Source organism: Grus americana, chromosome 1, assembly GCF_028858705.1.
Source record: "Grus americana isolate bGruAme1 chromosome 1, bGruAme1.mat, whole genome shotgun sequence".
Taxonomy (NCBI): Eukaryota; Metazoa; Chordata; class Aves; order Gruiformes; family Gruidae; genus Grus; species Grus americana.
Genome location: NC_072852.1, coordinates 15,790,251 through 15,814,978, shown reverse-complemented (window position 1 = coordinate 15,814,978; position 24,728 = coordinate 15,790,251). Strand labels below are relative to the sequence as shown.

Genomic DNA, 24,728 nt, shown 5'->3' with positions numbered 1-24,728 from the left:
GTGCCGGTAAGCTGCCTAACAGCTTGTTCTGTAGGTAAAAAGGAGATTTGGCAGCTACTTTTGATCTCCCAGAAGTCAGGCTGGCAAACACCCAACGCCCGCTGCAGAGGGGGTGTTCAAAGGAAGACACAAGGCAGCTTAGCGCTGCCCCGGCAGCCCAACCGTAGGCTTCACGGGCAAGGAAAGCAATGAAAAACTCTGCTAATGAGCTCAGCGCAGAGGTGTTTCAGATGTCCGTAACAAACACTGTGTACAATTCAATATGGCAAATTGTAAACTGCTGATAAAAATCAGCAGTGTAAGTTCAGTGCAGGACTAAACTGCTTTCCTCTGGGCGTGGATCTCTCGTAGACCTTTTCCAGCGAATGGAGGCTGCTTCAGGAGGGCCGTTTCCCTTGAAGCTGTGATTAGCATTTATTTCCCCGTGTTGGAGTTAAATTTAGCAGTAGATGTACTTACTTTTTAAAACTAGGAACACAGTAAAATCTTCAGATTTTTCTTTATAGAACAAACTAGGGATGAATAAAGTGCTCTCAAAGTGCTAATATTCTATTCTCATTTTACAATTATCATAATTGCAATTCTAATACTATAGACTATTAAAATGCAAGCTATCTGACATCATACAGAGTTATTAATATGGAACTAACCAATTCCTCTGAGTGGAACTTTGAATATGATTTCTTACTGAGATTACAGAGTCTTTAAGTAACTGGATAAAAAATATTTACGTGTATTTTGGGCTAAGCTGCTTATTCATGAATGATAATCAAATGCATAGAACATGTCAATTTATTTCAGATCTATAAAATACAAATCTAAAAATATCATTTTACAGACAATATTCAACATTTAGTTTATATTTTAGTATGGTCTTAAGCCTATCTCACACAGAATAATCATGTAACAGAACAACAAAATAGTCTACATTTTAACTTTTTAGATTTCCTTAACTGGCATCTACCATATACATCAAAAATAGTTGTGCACAGTAACTGATTAAACATCTACATTTCAAGAATAGATTTGCTATATCTCATAAGTGAGACACCAATTACAGTACATTTATGAAAAATCCTTCAAGAATACACTCAGTAGTAACAGTGGTAGCAGTCGTTAAAATCTTAACAGTTCTGTGAAATGATCAAAGCAAATGATAACAGAACTGAAAAATTCAGTTAATCATTTATATGTAACGTAAACCCCATGTAACACTACAATGGAAGAAGAAATTACACGGGCACAAGTGCAAAAAAGCAATATTGTAAGCCATCTTCTCTCTTTGGTAAAAATCAATTAGCAGGACGTATACCATAATAATTCAAGTCAAAGACTAATTCATGCTATATATTTTTTTTCTTTCCTACCACAGGCAGACTTGATGATTTGCAGGCATCCTACAGTAGAGAAGTTAAAATTCTACTTAACACTGCCCATTTTGTCCTCTTTTAAGTTTAAATATTGAAATTAAAGATAAGGCCTTTTTTTCTTTCATAAATAGCTTTTCAGGAGTATAGTCTCTTAAGGAATTTAAAAATAAATAGCAAAATATACACAATTTTAAAGATTACATTTATTTCCTTGTAGGTATATCCTGAAAATATATCACCAAAGAATAAATAACTTTGGGTTTCTCAAATATTTGGTAAAATGTCAATTACTCTTACCTAAGGAGTTTTCTCTGAGGAATAAGGAAGTACCATTGCTTTTTCTACAAAGCTTTTACTATACAGGTGGAATTTTAGTAACTTTACAGTAAGAATAGAATCTGTTATATAATATGGACGTTCCCCATTAAAAAGTACAGTTAAAAAAACCTTTCAAAATTAAACCTTCAGAATTTCAGGTTCAAACCTGAGGAACTTCCAGGTAACTCTGAAGTTCTCCTGACAGGACAGTCAAGCTCAGTTGTCTATGTCAGGAGGCTACATTAACAGTTAAGATAAATTCCTCTAGTGGTAGAGCCAAAGCTGTTTTCTACTGACAACATATTAAAAATCCAAAAAGGACAACGTGTTAAGGAAGGGACAAAAGAGAAGGATGTGGGCAAAGAACACTTGAGTGTAAGCCATCCCAAGAAAGATGTCAATTGCCTACAGGGATTTCAATATAACCATAAATTTTAAATAGATTCTTCTGCTTTTGAAGGGCATCACCCTCATGAACAATTAAGGTAATGTCATAGGGGTTTTCTATTTGAATTTGCAGGTTATCATCTTACTCAAGCTCCTCCTTCATATTTATCTGAAATTATTACTAAAGAAAACAAAAAAAAAATGCTGGCCACATCAGCAAAGCAACTACTTATAAGAATCCAGCAACTCGAAGTTGTCATTAGACATTAAAAAAAATAATAAATCTTAACTGCAGGAAGATCTTCTGGAGGGGCAGAGCAGGTGTCCTTGCCTTTTCAGAAGATCCATTTAAGCTGCCAGCAAAGAAAAGGCAATTTTGACTGCTCATTTATTCAGAATTCATAAATAACATGTAGATTCACTAACCTCCTATTCACACCCACGGTTAATTTACATAAAATATTAAGCAGAATGCTTTTCTACTCCTTGTTTGATTCCAAGCACAAGATGTAAAAACCAGTTAAATTGCACAGTCCAGCCCTTATCTCTGCAAACCTCTATCTGATCAAGAAAATACTTTTTGGCATCTTCTTCACTTTTCCCTACTGTCAGTGCATCCCGGATATATTCAATATCCTCTTTGCTGGTTAATTGGGGCATTCCAGTCATTAGCATCATGGAGAATAGGATGATCAGCAGGTTTGTGTGATGTCGAAGAGCTAAATAAGCCTTCACACATACGTCCTACAAGAGAAGAATTTTTTGTTAATTGATGAGGTGAACTGAGAGGGATGGTGTAGGAATTTTGCGGGACTCTCATTAACCAACGCTATTCAATCACTTGAGTTTGTCAGACAGGGGACACCCAACGGAGCTGTTCGCCTGAGCAGGAACGTAAAGCAAACTTCTGCATCCGTCACTCGGTATTACTTCATTCATCACCATACCTTGGGACAGCAAGTACTGTTTTGGTGTACAAACTAAAGGCTCTTTTTAATAATATTACATTAATTACTAAAGCATAAAACCTTAGCTCCACCAAAATGTCAAATTAATTTCCCTGTCGTCTAATCTTTTTCTGTGACCGTTTAAAGAGACAGCAATAATTCACTGTCTTCCTTTCCAATTGGTATGTTCCCATTTGAAGACCGTGGCTGGCGAGTAATACTGAATAAAGCAGCACCCCCAGGGGACTGCTCGGAATCCTGTATATCTGTATCTATATCTTTCCATCTATCTATTAACTTTGCAGAGGTGATGCCTTATTTAATGGAGAAGAGTTTTCAGGCTTAGTGTTCCAAGGAATTTTTCCAGCTGATAGCGCTAGTTTTCAGGCACACTGCCTTGCTGTAGGACTTCTATGTTTATGTGCTGTCATACTGGATTCCATAGATTTATTTTTTTAACAGCTTTTTCACTTCCATGTATAAGTAATTTGTGTTTAACAACACAACCTTTAGAAGAATGAAATTTCTGCAGCTTGGAAAAACACACAATGCTTTTTAAAATAATATTTAATGCTAAGTGACTAATACATAAACTGGAATGATTATTTCTTATATTAAATTTATTACTCATTTACTTTTAGAAATAACATCTTAAGGAAGACAATGCAGTGAAGAAATCAATCATCTATTAGAAAGTTAAATTGGGCCTGCAATGCAGTAATGTAAAAAGATGAAAAATATTTCCAAGAAGGTTGTTGCTATTAAAACCAAAGCTGAAGCAATGCTAGTTTTTACCTAATTAAATATTCAATTTAACCCTTCCACATATATATATGAATGTATGAATGTATGAACTCTTAAGAAATCCAAATATTTTCATGTAAAGTTCTGCCAAATCTCATCAGCACTCTAGAACACTATTTTTGACAAGGTGTATGGTTTTTTTCTTCCTTAGAAACAGTAAGAAGTGCACAAATAATTTCAACATGAATCACTGTTCACATCGGCCAGAAAACCGACCAGACAGGTTAGGAAGATACGAAGGAAGGAAGATGTTATGTCGAAGATCTGTCTGTAAGGTTTCTTTTTTCCTATTGCCTGGGCCCTTAAATCTTTCACTTTGTTTCCAAATAAATTCTGTCCTGAAATAAGATCATACTTATGAACTCTAATGTTAGTTTACCTCTAGCAAAGCAGAAGATAAATTGCAATGGTCAGAGCACAATTTACAACAGAAAACACCACCATTTTATCGCAGGGATTAGTTTCTCTCCATGACAGGGAAAATATAAAAAATGAAAAAAAAAAAAATTTCTACTTATGTATTATCAACTTCAAACAGGGAAATCTTGTCACAAGAGTTAGTGTGTGTTTTGTTCCCCTCGAAAGAGATGAAAGCTCTTTATAGTTATATCAAAGAAGGTTTTGCATTTCTCTATGGATGATGCATCTCACTACTGCGGGTGTCTGAGACAGACAAACAATTATGCAGTCAAGAACCTGACATCACTGCATCTCTGAGGCAGTCTTTCCAGGAATTCAAAAGATTTAAAAAAATCTGTATCTGCCTGTTACAGTTATTTATTCAGACAGGAACTGAATGGAATTTTGAATTAACATCTTCCAAGAAAGCTAATTTTTACACTTCTGAGACAGGCAGAGAGAACCAAAAATAACACATACGTACGTGTGAAGGATATGTAGATGTTTACTGTGGGATTAAAAAGAAAGCTGCTAACTCTAAAGCCATAGGCAAAATGAGAAGAGCTGAGGAGAAACCAAAATTCCATTGTCCAACAGACAATAAAGAATAATTATTTTGAGAGCTTGAGACTGTCCTAAGTATTAGTATCCTAAAGGTCAGGCATTTTTATAATATCAAGTGTCCAAATTCTGTTATACAGGCCCTTTCCTGTACACTATACTACAAATAAGTATTTTTTCAATGATGAATTGTCCACCCTTCTGCTTTCTGTCACCTTTACTTGACAATCAAATACATGAGATTCTGTAAACAAATGGTACAGAAGAATTTGATTAGTACTGAAAATACAGATCTCTGTATTATCAAGTCAGCAGAGTAATGAAAAAATAATGAAGTAAATAAATTAAATACAATGAATAAAAACACATTCAAAATTTAATGCAAAAACTAGCAAAGACAATTTTAGGCAAACTAAGAATAGGTAGGTGGACAAGCTCAAAAGACTATGAGAGAGCCCGTTAGATAAGGCTCTCTCAAGGGTTTCTACAAGTAAGAAGTGAAAAAGTTGTGTGTACACAGGAGTAAGGGAGTTGCATGGGTTTCAGCCAAAGGCTGGAAAGGAAATGCTACCGCACATGACACTTACAGCAAGAGAAATCTCGAGAACGCTAAGGCAGCTGAAAAAATCATAGATGGAATAGAAAAATACTCTTCTTCTCAGATGAAGTCATGCTTAAATACATTTTTGTGATTAGGACAAAAGACCGTCAAATCCTGCTTCCTACTAAGCATTTCTGTGATGTCATTAATAACCCTGGCCTCTAATTTTCATTAAACCATCATAAGGAATGCAAACAAAAAGGGAAGCAAATTTTAGATTAAGAGCTAATAGGAATGAGCTTTACTGCTAGTTCCAGAAAAGTTGCCAGGGCCCTGACAGCTTTAGAAGTTCACCATCAACAAACTACACTCTGTTGCAGTGAACTTTGGTCAAAATTATTGTCTAATTAACCTCCTCTGACACCTGCAATATGAGCTATGGCTAACACATCTGTATGGACTGTATCCAATAAGTGATAGAGAAATAAAATTGAAAAAAAAGTGGATATTTTAAAATATTAAAACCACCAGAGCCTGTAAGAAACAAAGGATTCCTCTAAAATATAACCTCTTTTAATGTAGTTGAAGTACAAATTAATGAGAGATGCTCTTAAAAATTAATGAAGGATAAATGCTGAGCCTTTTCCATTAATACATGAATGAGTCAGCAGGCACACTGAATGAGTCCCTCAGTATTAGGAAACATGATGAAACCAGCCAGTTGAAAAGTGAAGCTATAATTTTGTTTATTTTTGTACTCTGACCATATCATTAAAACATGTATTTTTTACAGCAAAATATGTGATATGGATCTTGCTCTGTGTTACTATTTTACTTGTATGGAAGTATTTTAACTTTTTATTGGTCTTTGAGACAAAAAAGTCTTTTAATGTACTACTGGAATAGCAGTTTATAAACAGTAGCTAATGCAGCAGAACTGTACATGAACTTACATTTTTGGGTCAGTATTGTTGTCTGTGCCTAAATCATCCCACTTAAAATGACCAGGTCACATATCACAATCACAGTTCACAAAGGTAAAACACCTTTCACCTGGTTAATGACACTAGTGGAAATGACACTGGCATTACCTCACTGCAGACACTAACAGGTTGCTAGTCCTCCAATCCTCCATTAGCACGCTTTCACATTTTCAGCTATTTTCTGCTTCCAGAACTGAAGTCTTCTATGAAATGACATACCTGAGCGCAGTGTTCCAGCCCCGCACTTGCACATGGCTTACAGCTGCGGGAACAGCATCTTTCCTGTACGCAGCACAGCTTGCAGGCTTCTCTGAGAGCACTGGCTCCGCATCCCCCTCCCACAGCAAAACCGACCCTGCTCTTAAATCTTTTGAGCTACAAGCCCCCTTCAAAACACCTGCACTGTGATAAAGCTAGTCCTTGTGCAAAACAAAGACTCCAAAATCACACCTGGTTCTTTAGTTATTTTCAGAAGTCTGGGCTCACAGATGCCAATTGCCTCGTTATTTGCTGTACAATCAGGTATATGTTCAAAAGGACATATTCACTATCCAACAGTAAGAACCTTAATTAGGCACTCAGGTTAGAAAACCAGACTCCTTACCAGGACAGAGAGACTGGTTCATCCACAGGGAATCTAGAACATCTAAGTTAGGCTTTTGCTTTGGCTCATGCTCTGGAAGAGACTTTTTCCTTTGATATAGGGAACCTGCTTTCTAAATCAGGCACTTATTTAAAGAACCTAAAGATGCACACAAGAATAACACCCCAGACATCCATTTAGTTGGCTACCATGGTCTCAGCCATTTCATTAAACATACTAAACAGCATTTTGCTTTGGTCCCTCCTCGCTTAGGTCCTACACAAAGCTTGAAAAATCAGAACTGTTTCAGAGGAGCTCAATTTTAAACAGAAGCTGCAATAGAACAGTTTTTTAATACCATTCTTTTCTTTCAGAGTGTTAAGCCCATCCACTTCACAAACCCAGAATCTGACACAGCTTATGGTCACCGCAGATTTCTATTCAGATGCTGCAGCCCCAAAACCCCAGGGCAGAACCAGGAGGGAATAACTCTGGCAAAGGCAGCTGAGGAATGCCTCGCACCTGCTCGTCCTGCACACAAGGCTCTGCTTAGTGCTGAGTCTCCTCTAACTGCACAAATACTGAAGCCCTCCACCAAGTATTTTCAGCCAAGACAAGAAACAAAGAAAGGACTGCCTATCTGGTCTGCTAACTGAAGCTTTTCAATGTGGCTTTGTGGGTGTTTGAATTCCAGTTCCCATAATCCTACAGATAATTTTTGCTCTTAGTTGGGCCTAAAATATCCCAGAATTGTATTATGATTCAGTAAATTTTATTAACATAATACTCAGGAGCCTAGACCTTTGAAAACTAAGGCACTAATGTTCATTTCAGAGGATAAAAAACATTGCTTAATTGATTTGCAGCTAGATATTCACTCTTTACCTGAAATTTATGGAAATGGAGACTTGTCTTCTTTCCGGAAGTCCCCATGACAAACAGAAAATCCGGAGTCAGCACGAAAGGAACTCTTTCCTTATTAATTCCAAGGAAGCTTTTATAATTCCCAAGAATATGGCCAAAATCAATATGGAAAAGGTTACCTTCATAAAGAGAAGAAGAAGTCACAGTTAGCCTCAAATACAATAAACTGCCAAGAATGCTTACTTGTATTCACAATAATTCCAAAACCTCTTTTTTGGGGTATATATGAACACTCTTTAGTTCAGCAGAAAAGACTATTTTCTCTCTCTCTTTTTTTTTTTTTTTGTAAATACATAATTCTGTCCTCTTGGCAAAGTTGGTTTTTATTTTATTTTTATTTATCTTTGGCAGTTGTTAAAAACCTGGCAGAACTGCTGTATTTTCTAAACATACACTCACAGCTTTTCAAAAATCAACCAAGGAAAGCTTGTGCTTCAGATCCGTAACAATCAGCTCCTGGCACATCATTACATGGAAAAGGCTTGTGGATTATGTTTCCAATACCCATGGGATTCTGGCGCTATCCAGCTCCTTGGCTAATGTCATTCACTAGAAAACGCTTCTTCCTCACAGACCTGCATTACCAGTGTCTAAACCACCCTGTACTGCACAGAGTAAGTTTGCATTATCACCCTTTGGATAACTTTGAGATTGTAGTCGGGTATTGGTTCCCAGGAAAGCGATGAAAAACTCCCTTTTAAGGATCGCTCCACCTACAGGACTGGAGTGTGCTGCTGCTCTTCAGATTGCTTTATTACTTTTACTGGCAGACAAAATGTCAGGATAAAAAAGCATGGTTACTTAAAAACATAGGTTTGCAATAGTGGTACATGTATAAAAAAAGATAAAACATCAAATGATGTAAGATGCTACTCAACAGTGATCTGTAGGTGGAACACCCTTAGATGTCCCAGCATTTCAACCAGTTGCTGAGTCCTCCCAAATCCAACACTCTCTGCAGACCTCTCAGATTGACATCCTTCTGGCTTCTGTTCCTCAAGACAGCTCCTGTTAAAGACTCCAAGGCAAACCTGCTCCTGACCCCCACAGAATAACCTGTCTTTCTCTGTCTCCTTTTCTAGTGACCTCATTTTCTGCCAATGGGCACTAACATTGCATTATGTTATATCTAATGTTGAAATTAAAGCATTTCTTTGTCTTCTTTTCCTCAAGGACTTCTGGTGAACTTTTTTACTGTAGTCTTCAATTAGCTCATTTCTGCCTTCAGGGTGGTACTTCTTTCTAGCCTTCAACTGGTAAAACTTTAACTAATATGATTAAGATTAAATATACAGCCTTCTAACTAAGCTCAAAAGTATTTTCTGTCTCTTAGCATTATGTAAAGACTAATTATGAAGCAAGAGGATCGTGAAACTGGAAATGAATTTCTTAGACCAAATAAAACTCCTCCATATGTACTGCTCGTTCTGGGGTCCTTTCTGGGGCTTCCATAGGTAAATAAAATTAGGGATGAATCAGTGTGCAGCTACAGAAATAACTCCCGAAGTTTGTAATACAAAGAAATTGTGTTTCTTTCAGGAGGATTGCAATCATCCGACAGACTTCAGTAGCAAACCAAACACACTCCACGTACACTTATTTTCCAGGATTTTCTACAAAAGTACATAAAGCAATTATATTCCTCAGAAGTGAAAATAGTCCAGTAACATCTGAATTTTCACACAGATACAGTTCCACTGAACACTGTCAGAACCACATCCAAGCTTCAGACAGGTGAACAGCTGTCTGCTTTTCAAAGGTTTTTGGTATAGATCTTAGATCTAGACACTAAAAAAAATAGTTTTACATTCCTCATGACTTAGTTTGTTACAAACTTGTCCTTGGAAAAGAATGGCATTATTAATGATAAATATATAGAGCCTATATGAAGGCCAAAAGGGGTGACAATACATTTCGATGTCACAGGAGGATCTGAACTTGTAAGCAATGCTGACAGAACTGGATTGTGTCTCTTCACTCATTATTAAATGCATTATTTATTAAAATGAAAGATAAATCTAGTGAAATATAGACGGTCCCCACTTCTTCTATGAAATGCTCAAAAAACAACTCACCTGTTTCTGTAATCATAATGTTGTCATTGTGTCTGTCTCCTATTCCAAGTACAAAGGTTGCCACACAGTATCCAGCACAAGAATAAACAAATCTTTCCACAGCTGCCTGAAACTAAACATAAATCTCAGAGATGTTAAATGCTTCAATGCTAGAAACTAAATTCAGTCATTCTCAAAGTCATATGCCTTTCTGTCCACACGTATCTAGCAACAGTTAGACAAACTGTGTTATAAAACACACCGTTGCACAGCAGCGATTAAGATCACAGTCCTGCATTGCCCTCACTGTACTGTGCGAGCAGGCTCTATCCCTTCACGCAAATAAAATAAGCATAAAGCTGTACACGCTTTTTGAGAAAAAAAGCTCACAGAATGCTCTAGCAGGTCAGTGGACCTACCTAAGCAAAGGAGTTGTGAGTACCCAAACCTGTATTTAAATCCTCTGAAACCACACTGCCTTTCAGTGTTCTTAGATGCCCTTTCAATCTGCTTCTCGTGTATCACTTCTAAATACCACTGACAAAGGAGTAATTTCTAAAGCATCTTGTTTCTCAGGAGTTTGGCTGCCAGCTGGATGCTAAAGGCTCTTTCACAGACATCCGCAGCTGCGTACAGGGAAAATGAATGGATTTCTCAAACTCACGTAACACAATCACAACCATATGGGCTCTATGCTCCTAAATTAGTAGGGTGCATTTGAAATTCCTACTTAAAAATCCAAAGAACTCACCTTCTCTTCAATCATGCATCTTTCCTTGAGCCACTGGTTTAGTATTTCATCCTTAAATGCACCAGTGTTGCCAACTGTACTCTGCTGAATTTTGGCAATTGTTGTAGCATCTTTCACAATTTCGATCATTCCTAGAGAAAACAAGGATGAAGTTGGAAGTTGTTAAATTTATACCAAAGCATATTAAAAATATGCAAAATTAAATTTTAAACTGCAGTTTTTAAATCAACTGCAGAACTTCATAGGTCATGAGCAGAAATTTATTTTACAAGCAACAGTGGTTCTTGTTCATTCCCAGCTGAAACCAGCCAGAGCTCGTAACTGGTCTGGCATCCTAAACTCCTCCATGAGAATGTAAAACCTTTTAAAAAGGAAAGAATTACATGATGAGTGGGGACCCTCTGCATAAGGCTTTTCTCAAGGGAAAGAACTACCTCCTGTCCTAACCTCCTGCAGGAGCCCAGGTACCAATCACATTCCCACCAGCTTCTCTCCAACTTCACAAATTTGAGGAGCTGGAAAGAAGCTCCAGCGTTGCAGGAGCCTAGGGATGCAACTGTTGCCAGACCTGCGGTAGAGGAACAGAGCTGGCCCTCCTGCAGTAAATCCAATTTAAGCTTAAGTGTGCAAATGCGCAGAAAGCATCAGAAATACCAGTACACAGTGAGGCACAGCAATGGGATTGCTGGTGGAAAGTTCTGGCTGTTGAGGTCCAGAGGTCAGTCCCAAAAGTGAATAGATCCTCCCAAAGGCAAATCAGCACATCACAGCAATATGGTGCAGAAACAAGGACTTGTGCTGTTCACACCAACATGGCATGCAATGAAAGGGAAGCCAGAGAGAAAAGCAGAAACAGAGGCTGCAACACAACTCTGCACTGTAGCCAAGACTAGCAAACATGCTCTGCCCTCATACTGGGCATGCCTGTATGCGGGAAGGTCAGATTTTAGTGGAACTTATTTGGTAACTGGAAATATTATATTTTCTTTCTCTGGTTCAAGTTCAACAGTGTCTTCTAGGTAAAAGCCTGGCTTCAGTTCCAGCTCCAAGATAAGCAAGCAAACAAAAATATCCCTTTCTCCCCAAAGTGATTCAAAGCAGTTTCTCATTCGGTTTCAGTTTGATTCTCTCTCTGAACAGATTTCTATCTACTCACAGTCCTACCCTTTTTCAATTACTGAATTATGTGCAAATTTTTCAGTAACTGAGTAAAAATGCAGTCATCTCTTCCTGCCTCTGCCTTCCACGCATGGCTGGATTCATGGCTGAATACCTCCTGGAGGTATTCTTTCTTGACATTGGCCTGGATTTGTTTGTAATAAAACTATTGTGGAAATATGACCTCCAAAACCCACCACCAACACCACCAAATTAAAAAGCTCTGCATTTTGGTCTGTGCTTGTCAAGCTGTTGTTTCCCTCCTGGGAGTGAGCTCCAGATCACATTCCAGCTGTTGAGAAGGCTTCCCCTGCCTGTGCTCACAAATCTCCCTCTACTGGACAACAAACTGCTGCAGGAGGCATCTTCTGCTTCCCTTTGCATTTAAAACTTGCCCCAGCATAGCTATGATGATTAGCAACGTGAAAAGTCCCCAGATTTTAAAGCAGCTGCTAATGAAAACCCTTTACTGATCATTCTCCACTGCACTGCCAAAAAGAGTGGTATAAAACCTACACAGAATGTTGTGCAGTTTATTCTGCCCAAGTAAATACTTTAAAGATATCATGATAAAAAAAGTTATCTGATGGAATAGTATAGCTCTACTGGCAAATCCTTCTAAACGCAGACTTGCCTCTCAGTAGGTACGGTTAGTCCTAGAGAAGGCTTCAGTAACTGGGATAGAGAATCTCAGCTGGGCTGTATTCAACTGGGAGGAAACGCAGCAGTGAACGCAGGATGCTATAGTGTTTCTGGGGATCTGCGCTACTGAAGCAGGTGACTCTTAAATTAAGTGCCAGCTTGAACTTCTTAAATTTGGCAGTGATGCAGCATAGTAAGTAGTGATAATTGCCTTGCAGAGCCAGGAACATATGGCCATGTCAAAGGGAGAGAGAATACAGTATGACCTTTTACCGCTGATGCATAGAAGAAAAAGTTCCTCCTACAGAGGTCTATTTGGCAGCAGCAGTGGAGAGGACAGATGTTTCCAAAACTGCAAACTGCATTGAATGCAGATGCCAACAGACTGAGAAAGTTCTAGCCAGGAGGGGATGCCAGCCCCAGGTGTAAGACACCTGACTGTTTCCCTGTGCTCAGTGTAGAATGGGGTACTGTCCTTGTGTCGATACACAGAAATTGCCCCAAGTTCCATGGAAATACTAAGAGGGAAGGAAGAAGAAGCTTGGAAGAAGACCACATATGAATTTTGGGACAGGACATTTGCATGCCACTTCCCTTTGGTTTTGTTCCAAACAAGCATAAGCTCTACATGAAAGTGTCCCACACTGGGTGTTACTAATTTAGGCTGTGGGTATTCTCAGCAAACTGAACAGGAGTCTTTGTGTGATGAACCAAGCCCCTACTGTGGTGCTGAAAGGATGCTAAATTCTTACATATTCCCCATGCATATAGGAAAATAAACAATTATTTCCTTCAGATAAAAGAATGGGGAGTCAATTAAGAATTCATGAAAGATTAATGAAGTCTGTAGCTTAAGAATGCAAGGATCACTGGCAGAATTCCTCCACCTTCCTCCATTATTTCAATACATTACATTGTCTTAAGATGATTTTAAACAAAAGTATATTAAATCCTAAAAATGCCTCTAAAAAATTAGGGTTTTTTATAACACACCTAAAGGAGAGGGAAAAAACCAACCATCCTTATATTTACAGTTAGTATTTTGATATATAATGTTCCATTTCCTTTATTATTACAATTCTATCAATACAATTTATTTAATTTTTAAATACTTATATTAGGAGAGAGGAAACTCTTTTGTGTCATACTGCCAAGTATTTTATCAGTGAGTTTGGGTTTTCTGCATTGCTGAGATATCTTGAAGTCAAAAGAAATGATGATAAAATATTTATATGGCAATGGATTTTAGAGAGGAAGTATGTTACAGAAATATATTTAAAAGAGTTCTTAATTTTCCTGGATACCAGGAAATTGTGCAATGTGGATATGCTAGGGTACATAATATATGCAAATCCAACCACAAACAGCCAGTTTGGGGCCATCAGGATGTATAAATTATACATCAGTTTGGCATTTCTGGATGTAATTGGACTCTTCCAGAGCTGATCAGGTTGCTCTACGCATCATCACACAGTTCTCCAGAAGCTTTGTAAGCAACTACTTGAGTTCTCCCACCATGAATTCTGGAAAACAGATCATCTGTGCTGCAGAAACTAATGCCCACTGAGAAATATTGCCTGAGCATCCTGGTCAGTAATGCTGTTGCTTCTGTGTAGTATAGGGTGTGAAGCTTTAGGTCAGGAAAAAAACATAAATGTTTTGCTATTTTAACTCTTTTCTCTATTTGATTCTTATCAACATGTTAAAACACATCTTGAATAAGTCACTTTCACCACTTTTTCATACCAAATATTGTTATTAAGAGAAACTTGCAGCAGGACCCAAACAGCTGGACTTGCACAGGAATCACAGTCAGTTGAGCTAGTGCAGCAGTTGAAAGATACCCATCAGAAGCACGGAAATCTCAGGATCTCAGGATCACAGTGCATACTAGAATAGTTGTCCTATACGCAACTTCTCTACCCATGGCATTTTGAATTTCTAACCACAGTAAGTGTGATCACATACCTATTTTGTTCCCTGTAGAAATACAACCATACGGTAACAAACAGAGGTCCAAAGATTCTGCTTCCCAAATGGATTCCATAATTCGAAGAATCTAATAAAAACAAAAGTATATGCTAAGTTAATTTGAAATTATTTGGACATTACTTATTACTCCCACAAATAACACTACTCAGACTTCTGAGATGGGGCTAAACTTACTTGTCTATTTTACAAATTAAGACATAAATACAGAAAGTGTGCAGCCATTCAAGATTATCAGTTACAGAACCAGGGTTTGTATTTCCTCATCTGTCCCGTGCTCAGGCAATTTCTACTGTTCTAAAAAGTATTAATGTTTCTACATGAGCTGAGACCGAATACATTAGCGCGTATGTCCATTTTTTCCCATAAATATCCCCAAAAGTGCTAACAAACCAGTTTGTCAGAACAATCACTGAAATATTACTAGAGCAATGCCATCTACTGATTTCTTTTTAATTTGTAACGTCACCCATTGTATAAATAAATGATAAAAATGCTTCATTAGAAAAAGAGGCCATCTTGCACTAAATAAGATTCCTTCTCTAGAACACCAAAATGTGAAGTATGTATGGCACGTGGCAGAGGACAACAGGGTAACAATATGTACTAGGTCTGGCTGGGATGAAGTTAATTTTCTTCAGAGCAGCTCGTATGGTGCCGTGGTTTAGGCTGGTGATGAAAGCAATGCTGGTAACACATCAATGTTCCAGCTGTTGCTGAACAGTGTTTGCAGAGTATCAAGGCTGCCTCTGTTCTCACTCTGCCCCACTGTGAATAGACCAGGGGTGCACAAGAGGCTAGGAGTGGACACAGCCAGGCAGATGACCCAAACCAACCAAAGAAATATTCCATACTAAATAGTGTCATGCTCAGCAATAAAACAGAGAGGAAGGAGGTGAGGTAGGTTAACCATCTTTTGCACAGGAACTGGTTGGGCATTGGTCTGCCCATGGGATGTGGTGAGTGACTGCCTTTGCGTCACTTGTTTTGTTTTCTTTCTCTCTTCTTCCACTTCTCCTTTGCTTATTAAACAATTTTTATCTCAACCCACAAGTTCTCTTGCTTTTACTCTTCCTTTCCTCTTTCCCCATCCCACCAGGGTTAACCCACAACATGGTAACATAAAAACCTGTAGTACAAGATAGTTTTGATGTCAGCCTTGCCATAGACTGTTTAAAAAACAAAAGACAACCTCCTATTTCATATGGACAATAAAGATAAGGTATACACACTTCTGAAAAGTAAAATGATTTTAAAATATTTTAAAATATTCATGTTTTCATTTTATACATTTTAGCTATCATACCTGTAAAATAAGCATGTCCTGACGGAGGTCATCTCCATGTTTGAAGATTATGCCTATGGTTTCATTTGATAGAGCTGTTGGATCTGCACATTTGAACTCGAGCCAGAGGGGCTTCTTCTTAGATGCCATTACTTTACATTTTTCTATCTGTGAAAGACACAATTATTGCTAGCCATTGTACTCCAACATCAACACAACTAACTTTTTTTACACAGCAGCAACAGAGTAGTTTACCAACTTCTAATCAGTTATACCCCAAGAAACACAGTGAGAGCACGTGTAAGGAATGGTACTCAATTGCCACATAAAGCCTCACTCAACTTGCACAACTTTTAACACTGTCCATGATAAATGAAAAAGCATGCCTGAAACTGGATTTAGCTTGTAAATCTGCTTCAGACAGGAAAAAACCCTTTTAAACCAGGAATAAGAGATTCTGACAAAACTGGGAAATAATGGACCCTCACAACAAGCACTCTGACAGGTGCTTTGCAAAACCAGAACATTATCCAATACAATTTACCACATCATCCACCCTTATGACTTCTAGCAACTTCAGTTATTCCAGATTGCTTGATTCAATTCCCTTAGCAAATCATTCAAATTCATGGGGAAAACAGCATTTGTGAAACTAATTTAACATAATCATTCATAAAATAAGAAAATAAATTCCCTATTTAGTTTTATTACATTTTTAATCGTGAGAAATTCAGCATTGAAACTACTGAAATGGCTTTATGTCAAATGTTTTCTCAACTAATCACATCTAATGCAACTGTGGTATGTAATACTTTCTATTCTGGAATTCCTGGTTTATTGTTGAACATTACTATGTACCATAAAGCCATCTAAAATAATAAAAGCAATTGCATAATAATGTTTGAGACCTGACAGAATCAATGACATCAGAGAAGAGTATTTTGGAATATTCATGTTTCATAGACGGAGATTCCGAGCTAGTAGTTTAAAACAAAACAGTTTTTACCATACTTATTTTTTAAAAGGAAAGATGTTAAATCTTTGAACTTACTAGAAACACTGATTTTGCTTCTACTATTTGGTTTAGACTAGTCAAACTTTGGGGTTTGAAGATTATGGACAAGTAGCACTTGCTAGAATGAAGATTAAATGAAAGCTTACCAATACAGTTTGCTATATCAAATGGGTTTTTTTCATATAGTTTGGGAAAAAAAGAAAAAGGCTTTAATCCATCTGTTTTTGGACATCGTTACCTCCCCTTGTAAATCTATTGCTGCCTTCATCTAGGAAGGTCCTGGTAGGGCTACATACTTTCCAAGTGAAGAAAAACTAGAAAATCCAGAAACATCTTTTATTTTATTTTGAAATCCACTTTTTGTCATGCAGTTGGTCATTTTTGTACACAAAAGACTAGAGAGAGGAAATATAATCAAGAAAAGAATATTTAAGAAGCTACAAATTCTGTATTTCTGAGTAAACAATGTTTGAATTGACTTCTGTACTGATAGTACCTCAGCTGTGCCCAGCTGGGAGGTGTTTAACTCTCAGCTTGAAGACAAACTAGTTTATAGCCTGTCTGTCAAGGCACATGTTTATCTAACAGAAACATGGCCAGATCTAGACAACTAATACCAGTTACCCAAATGAATATCCTACTATTTGGCAATTCCTTAGGTTGGATCGTTTGTCTGTCCTTAGCTAAGAGAAAAATCAAGGGATTCTTTTCTTGTGGGCTCCTTGCTGCACATCAAGTGAATCCAATGATCTTCACTGACCCAAACCTCACACTGCATAGTAGATGCATGAGCCAATTCCCTCTCGTTACACATCTGCTGATTTATTAATTTTGTTTTTAACTCTGAGTCGACAGAAGCCACTGCGATCTCAAAACAAAACTGGAGGCAGCAACACAGAAAAAACTAAGTGTTTCTTAATGTATCTCTAATAAAATCTTAATGTATTTTCTAATAAAAACAACACAGAGATATTGAAAAATCAGAAATAGCTAAGGTAGGCATTTTTGTTAGTAGGATGAAGGTCTGGACCAAACCTTAATGATAGATATGAATCAGGGTAGGACAGAGAAAGTACCTGGAGGAACAAAACCTGAATATCCCAAAGCCCCCGAAGTCAGATAAAACAGTTTTATACAGGTATTTAATGTAGAAAAAAAAAAAGTCAGTTACCTGGTTAAATCCTGGATTAAACTAATGGAAAAATTGTAATTGCTATTTAATGATTAGGATTTTATGGGTTGTTGCATTTTTTTAGTGCATGGTAGCATGTCATTACATTTAGAAAAATGCTAGTAGCTTTGGGAACAAAAACTTACTGAGTCCATGAAATGTCATTGTATTCACAGTGAAATGAGACCTTTAGGCATATTAGCAAAAATTTTTACCAAATGACACATATTTGCAAATAGGAGACTTTTTTCAGAAAGGATTTGTAGAAACTCAGAATATACTTACCACTAGGGCTCCTGCTCTTAGCCCAGGATCATACGGAACTCTAAAACTTTCTGGAAGTTTGCTGCTCTGTAGTTTTTCAAGCTTTTGCCTCAGCTGTGCAATAACTGCAATTACAAGTAAGAAAACACAAAGAAATCAAAACTTGGAAGGCAAAGAAATTATAGGTAATCAAACTTGTTAAGCATCATGATTTAGCTAAAAACCTCCTCCGTTTAGCTACTTTTTAAATTGCTTTCCTCAAGGATCTCCTGATTTGAGGAATGGAGAAAGACTCTTTAACTTGCACTGTTAACAGTCAGGGCTGTTTCAGATATCTAAAGGTAAAGTCTACAAGCACCTCAAAAGTTATGTGCCCTTTACACAGTCTTAGAAGCACTGCACAGTGCTTTGTGTTCTTCTGAAGACTCAGGAGATTACACTAAACTGTTACCTGTCATTTAAAAAACAAAACAAAACACAGCATAACACATCAAAGAATATTTTGCCCTTGTAACTGCCAAGGAAACATTGAACTATCTACCCCAAAGGCTCAGAAGGAGGCAATTAAAAGCACCTCACATTTTCCAGTATTATTTTGACCTACCTCATTGCTCTTGCAGACAGACTCATGGCTTTTGAATTCTTGGAGTCAATTATACCACAATCATAAGGACTCCAACTACAGAGATACTGAATTTCCTATCCTCCTATAACTGGTTTCATAGTGCAGCCCTGTTAATCTCACTTTCCAGTAAGAAGAAAATTTGCTGTACATTTATATGAACAAGAATTTTAGTGTTCACATCTAAACTGAATCTTTTCATTCATAAAACCTCAAGCTTCTGAATCTTCAGCTTAGAACAGCAAGCATTATACTACATATGACACACTTTGTTCATCTCAGCTAGCAGGTGTTAGCAGCATAAGCAATACACTGGGTATTACCCTTCATTAGGAAAACGACGTGAACTCTGTTCTAAAAGAAAGTGCAGCTACACAGCAGAGGCTGAATATATGTGGTCAAGTAATTTTGGAGATAAAAATTAAAGAGCAAAAAAAATTGTAATGAGAAAGTGTGGTGGGTTGACCCTGGCTGGAGGCCAGGTGCCCACCAGAGCCGCTCTCTCACTCCCCTCATTCACTAAACAGGGGAGAAAAGGCATAATGAAATGCTTGTAGGTCAAGATAAGGACAGGGAGAGATCACTCACTAATTGTTGTCACGAGCAAAACAGACCAAACTTAGAGAGGGAATTCATCTGATTTATTACTAGGCAAAACAGAGTAGAGGAATGAGAAATAAAATCAACTCTTAAAACACCTCCCCCCACCCCTCCCATCTTCCTGGGCTCGACTTCACTCCCGGCTTCAACCTTCCCCTTCAGCGGCACAGGGGGACCGGGAATGGGGGTTGTGGTCAGTTCATCACACGGTGTCTCTGTCGCTTCTTCATCCTCAGGGGGAGGACTCCTCTCATCGTTCCCCTGCTCCAGCATGGAGTCCCTCTCACGGGGTGCAGACCTTCAGGAGCAAACTGCTCCAGCGTGGGTCCCCCATGGGGTCACAAGTCCTGCCAGCAAACCTGCCCTGGCGTGGGCTCCCCTCTTCACGGGTCCACCGGTCCGGCCTGGAACTTGCTCCAGCGTGGGCTTCCCACGGGCCGCAGCCTCCTTCAGGTGCCTCCACCTGCTCCAGCGTGGGGTCCTCCACGGGCTGCAGGTGGAATCTCTACACCCCCTCATCCTTCCTCCATGGGCTGCAGGGGGACAGCCTGCTTCACCATGGTCTTCACCACGGGCTGCAGGGGGATCTCTGCTCCGGCGCCTGGAGCACCTCCTGCCCCTCCTTCTGCACTGACCTTGGTGTCTGCAGAGTTTCTTACATCTTCTCACTCCTCTCTCCGGCTGCAAAAGCTCTCTCTCTCTAAGTGTTTTTCTTCTTCTTAAATATGTTATCACAGAGGCGCTGATTGGCTTGGCCTTGGCCAGAGGCGGGCCCGTCTTAGAGCCGGCTGGCATTGGCTCTATCAGACACAGGGGGAGCTTCTAGCAACTTCTCACAGAAGCCACCCCTGTAGCCCCCCTGCTACCAAAACCTTGCCACGCAAACCCAACACAGAAAGGTAGACATGGACCTGGATTCTTAATATACAAAATCATAAAATCATACAATCATAGAATGGTTTGGGTTGGAAGGGACCTTTAAAGGTCATCTGGTCCAACCCCCCTGCCATGGGCAGGGACGTCTTCAACTAGATCAGGTTGCTGAGAACCCCGTCCAACCTGGCCTTGAATGCTTCCAGGGAGGGGGCATCTACCACCTCTCTGGGCAACCTGTTCCAGTGCCTCACCATCCTAATCACAAAAAATGTCTCCTTATGTCTAATCTAAACGTACCCTCTTTCAGCTCAAGGCCATTAACCCTTGTCCTATCACTCCATGGCCTTGTAAGCAGTCCCTCTCCAGATTTCTTGCAGGCCCCTTCAGGTATTGGAAGGCTGCTCTAAGGTCTCCCTGGAGCCTTCTCTTCTCCAGGCTGAACAACCCCAGCTCTCTCAGCCTGTCTTCACAGGAGAGCTGCTCCAGCCCTCTGATCAGCTTCGTGGCCTCCTCTGGACTCTCTCCAACAGCTCCATGTCTTTCTTGTACTGGGGCCCCCAGAGCTGGATGCAGTACTCCAGGTGGGGTCTCACAAGAGTGGAGTAGAGGGGCAGGATCACCTCCCTTGACCTGCTGGTCAAGGTTCTTTTGATGCAGCCCAGGATATGGTTGGCTTTCTGGGCTGCAAGTGCACATTGCTGGCTCATGTCCAGAAAATTAAGACATTTCAAAAGTTGCTATCGAATAAAGAAAGTCAAGCCAAAAGAATTACCTGAGAACTCATGGAACACAAACGTTTCACTTATCCTAAATGCTTTTAGAAAAAAACTAACTAGCAATGCCAGGTGACCAATGTTGTATCTCCTCTGGTAAAAAATAAATAAATCTGACAGCAAGATACAGGAGCTAATAAGTGGACTTTATAATTAGACAACTTTCAAAACAAAACAAAACCTTCAACCCTAGGTTGTAGTAACTCAGGTCATGAAACAGCTTTCTAAAATGTAATTATTGATTTCCTACACAAATCTAGCTTGATTTCAGTAAGTCTCCTCATTGTACTGTAATGTGATTTGAAAATTGTATGCCAACCAACTGAAGCTAGTAAAGATTAGGAATTAGCTGATTTTACAATGCAAGTGAAGGCGCTTGCTGAAACAATTTCAAGTTGATCTGGCTTAAGAACAAAGCGCTGTGCATTTTAAGAGAAGAAACAGCTGCATTGACACATTCTTGGTAGGCAAATCATCTGAGTCGTGATGAAAGCAGATAATCCTATGCATGCTGTAATATTATGATCTTAAGAATTTATTTCATACAGAATCATAGAATGGTTTGGGTTGGAAAGGACCTCAAAGATCATCTACTTCCAACCCCCTGCCGTGGGCAGGGACACCCTCCACTAGACCAGGTTGCCCAAAGCCCCATCCAACCTGGCCTTGAACACTTCCAGGGATGGGGCATCCACAGCTTCTCTGGGCAACCTGTTCCAGTGCCTCACCACCTTCACAGTAAAGAATTTCTTCCTAATATCTATTCTAAATCTACCCTCCTTCAGCTTAAGGAAATTAAGCTTATTAAATAAATAATAAGCTTATGAAATAAATTATTTATTATTACTTGCTATGTTCATATATAAGCAAAGAGATTACATGAAAAGTGAAAGAAACAGTCTGACAGCTTGATTGCTACTGGGCTAGTATGGGCCTAACTGGAAGGAATTTATTCTTTAAAAAATTCTACAAATACTGGAGGAAAAAAAATATATACAAGAATTAGATGAGGCTGCATGACAGAATGAAATGAAACGGTCCAAAACATTCAGACTGAAAATATAAACAACTATGAACATTAGAAATGATGAGGCAAAAAAGAAGCAATAAACTAAAGAAGAAATTTTAGGATATACATTTTTAGAAATGTAAGAAGTAGAGGGTGCCTGTAGGAAAAATCATATCCTCAATAATCTGAGAATAAATTAAATTAGATTCAGCATTAGTAGGACACTCCACAGTTTCAGGAAGCCTTATTCAGTGAAAATGTCAATTATATAAGTCATCTTTCAATGTTCTGCTGTACGTTACATACAAAGATTCTTTAACTTCAAAACCTGGTGGGTGTTAATGTGATTGCTTTCTCTTGAAACTTTTCTTCTTTGCCCACATATCCTTCAAAGATAATGTATTATGGAGGCAACTGCTGTTACAGACGTGTACATCTGCAAGGCTGTAAAGTTTCTTTCCAAAACATGGGATTCTGACCAAATATATTTAGATTATGGAGCATTTTAATAAAGTTGTTTAGAAAGAATATTTTATACAGGGGTTCAGTAAGTCCCCTACTCACACTATGTGGTAATGTAACTGATGCTACATTAAATATTGGACAATATTTGCACATTTCCTTCAAATTTCTTTTGAAGAAGCCACTACAGCCACTTCTGCGTATCCAGAGTGGAACGGCTTTCCAAACTAAGGACTTCCTGGCCTGGAACACACCAGGCTGAACATGCAGGAAGAGCTGGTCTCTCTATAGCTTTTAGAATTTGAATATTGTCTTATGCCTTCTCGCACTCACTCTCAACACCAAGCCGCTAATAGGAATGATACAAACAAGCTTTTAAGGAAGTCGAGGCAGGGAAAAAAAGGCAGGCAAAACCCAGAGGTAAACAGGCATTGCATAACCCTACTGCCGCTTCCAAAGCAGTGCTTACAGGAACTAGAAATAACAATACCACATCTGTGTCTCACAGGACTCCTCTTCAGCACATCACAAAGCCCGAAAGATGTGCTCTGTATATTCACTGCTGATCCACCAGCTACCTTCATGGCATAGCAGAGGCTGTACTGGACTCCTCCCTGGTCTTCCTGCCAAGAGTCTTTTAGTGACTGCTTAGGGTAAGGCTGTGTTTCTTGGCAAGCATCACTTTCTATTTCCAGTTAATATTTCTGTCCTGAGTCGTTTCTTTCTTCAGTGCTCGCATTCAGCTAAGGATTATGTACAAGAACTTAGCCGTTTCCCAGTTGCATGGCATGAAGTTCAAGAAGATAAGCCAAAGCACGGGAATATACTGGCTGTCTATAACATTGATATACTTCCCCTTTTGGGGTGGAACAAGCAAACAAATGTATTATTGGTTCAGTCACTGTTATCTTACACTAGCATTTTAAAAGAAGTAATAATGATGCCCTTTGACAGTAATTTATCCATGAATTTTCAAAATAAAGAGTACAATTTGCTGCCTAGATTTTCACACCCAAAGAAAAAATACAATATTATTACAAATGAAGAAATGTCTGTTAGGAAATACCTTGAGAAGTGACATCATACTTTTCTGCAGAAACTGATTTTATCTCCATTGTGACTTTATGCAGCAATTCAATTACTTGAACCTGCTTCATGAAATCGTGTAGCATTGCTTTTCCACAGCCCCTAAGATATGCTTCTAGGATGACCGCAAACCTCTGCTGGTAATGCATGGACTGGGCAATCTCGCTTCTTAAGAACCAAAACAAGAAGTGACCAATTCTTTTGTTCTAGAGATGAAAAAAAATACTACAATCAGCACGCATTTCTTGACAAAGGGTTTTAATAATGCGAGTAACTTTAGCATAAGTTAGCTGTATTTTGAAATACTTACTCTCAAACCCCGTTTTAGCAGAAATCTGGCTAATGCACTGTCATGATATGGCTCAAATTTCACAGCCTGAGGAATACAAACATAGAAGACATGTTACTGACATATTTAAGATCTCATTGCACTTACACTTTACTGATGACATCTAGACAGAGCATTGCTGCAAGAGGAGAAAATGTATAACAAAATAGGTCGTTTGAGGAAACAAAGCTGAAAAAAACAAAGCAAGGCTTCTCTGTGTTTGACTCAAGAAGCACTTTTTATTTGCAACAGTTTCTTTTCAGGTATATTATTAATGCGACAAATAAAGCAATGCAGGGAGTAGCTAACCAGCAAGACCGATCTGAGCTCACGAAGGCACGTGAACAAAGCAACATCATTCTCAGGCCATAGCAAAACCTAGCAAGATCAGAAAACAGTCTGCAGTCTGAATGACACAGAGAAGGCTTGAAAAGATTATTGCCAAATGAAGTGATGTATTTGTAATCATTCTTTAATGAAAGTTTTCAGTAATAAAGCACTGTTTTTTGACAACATCCACCACTTTGGGACTGGGGCAGCAGGGTTCACCGCTGGGCTCCCCAGCAAGCATGGGATACAGGAGCAGCTTTTCGGAGCACCTAATCTCAGGCATTCCAGCCCTTAGCCCCTAAATGAACCACAAAATAGAATAAAGGCTCTGATGCACATCCTATAGTAACGGAGTACAATTAAGAGGAAGACTTCACTAGAGCTTTTTTTTTTTTTTAAATGACTCTGTGAGCACAGATGTATTTTTTCTCTTCCAACAGCTGCTCCCCTCCACCCAAGCCCACAGATAATCCCAAGCTACTGCCAAAAAAGGGTG

The 24,728-nt window shown here is 38.7% G+C and overlaps 1 protein-coding gene across 4 annotated transcripts in view; it reads right to left on the bottom strand.

Annotated features, from left to right (window-relative positions):
• Nucleotides 1-774: 774 nt before the first annotated feature.
• PIK3CG (phosphatidylinositol-4,5-bisphosphate 3-kinase catalytic subunit gamma) overlaps nucleotides 775-24,728 on the bottom strand; it is a 35,847-nt gene continuing 11,893 nt past the window's right edge. For all 4 annotated transcript variants that reach the window (XM_054812714.1, XM_054812728.1, XM_054812704.1 and 1 more), the window contains 9 exons: nucleotides 23,885-23,950; nucleotides 23,555-23,780; nucleotides 18,168-18,271; nucleotides 15,718-15,864; nucleotides 14,391-14,481; nucleotides 10,623-10,753; nucleotides 9,893-10,004; nucleotides 7,779-7,936; nucleotides 775-2,819 (listed from right to left, as the gene is read on the bottom strand). In XM_054812714.1, coding sequence (XP_054668689.1) covers nucleotides 2,538-2,819; nucleotides 7,779-7,936; nucleotides 9,893-10,004; nucleotides 10,623-10,753; nucleotides 14,391-14,481; nucleotides 15,718-15,864; nucleotides 18,168-18,271; nucleotides 23,555-23,780; nucleotides 23,885-23,950 — 1,317 coding nt within the window. In that variant the 3' untranslated portion in view covers nucleotides 775-2,537. The remainder of the gene's footprint in view (nucleotides 2,820-7,778; nucleotides 7,937-9,892; nucleotides 10,005-10,622; nucleotides 10,754-14,390; nucleotides 14,482-15,717; nucleotides 15,865-18,167; nucleotides 18,272-23,554; nucleotides 23,781-23,884; nucleotides 23,951-24,728) is intronic.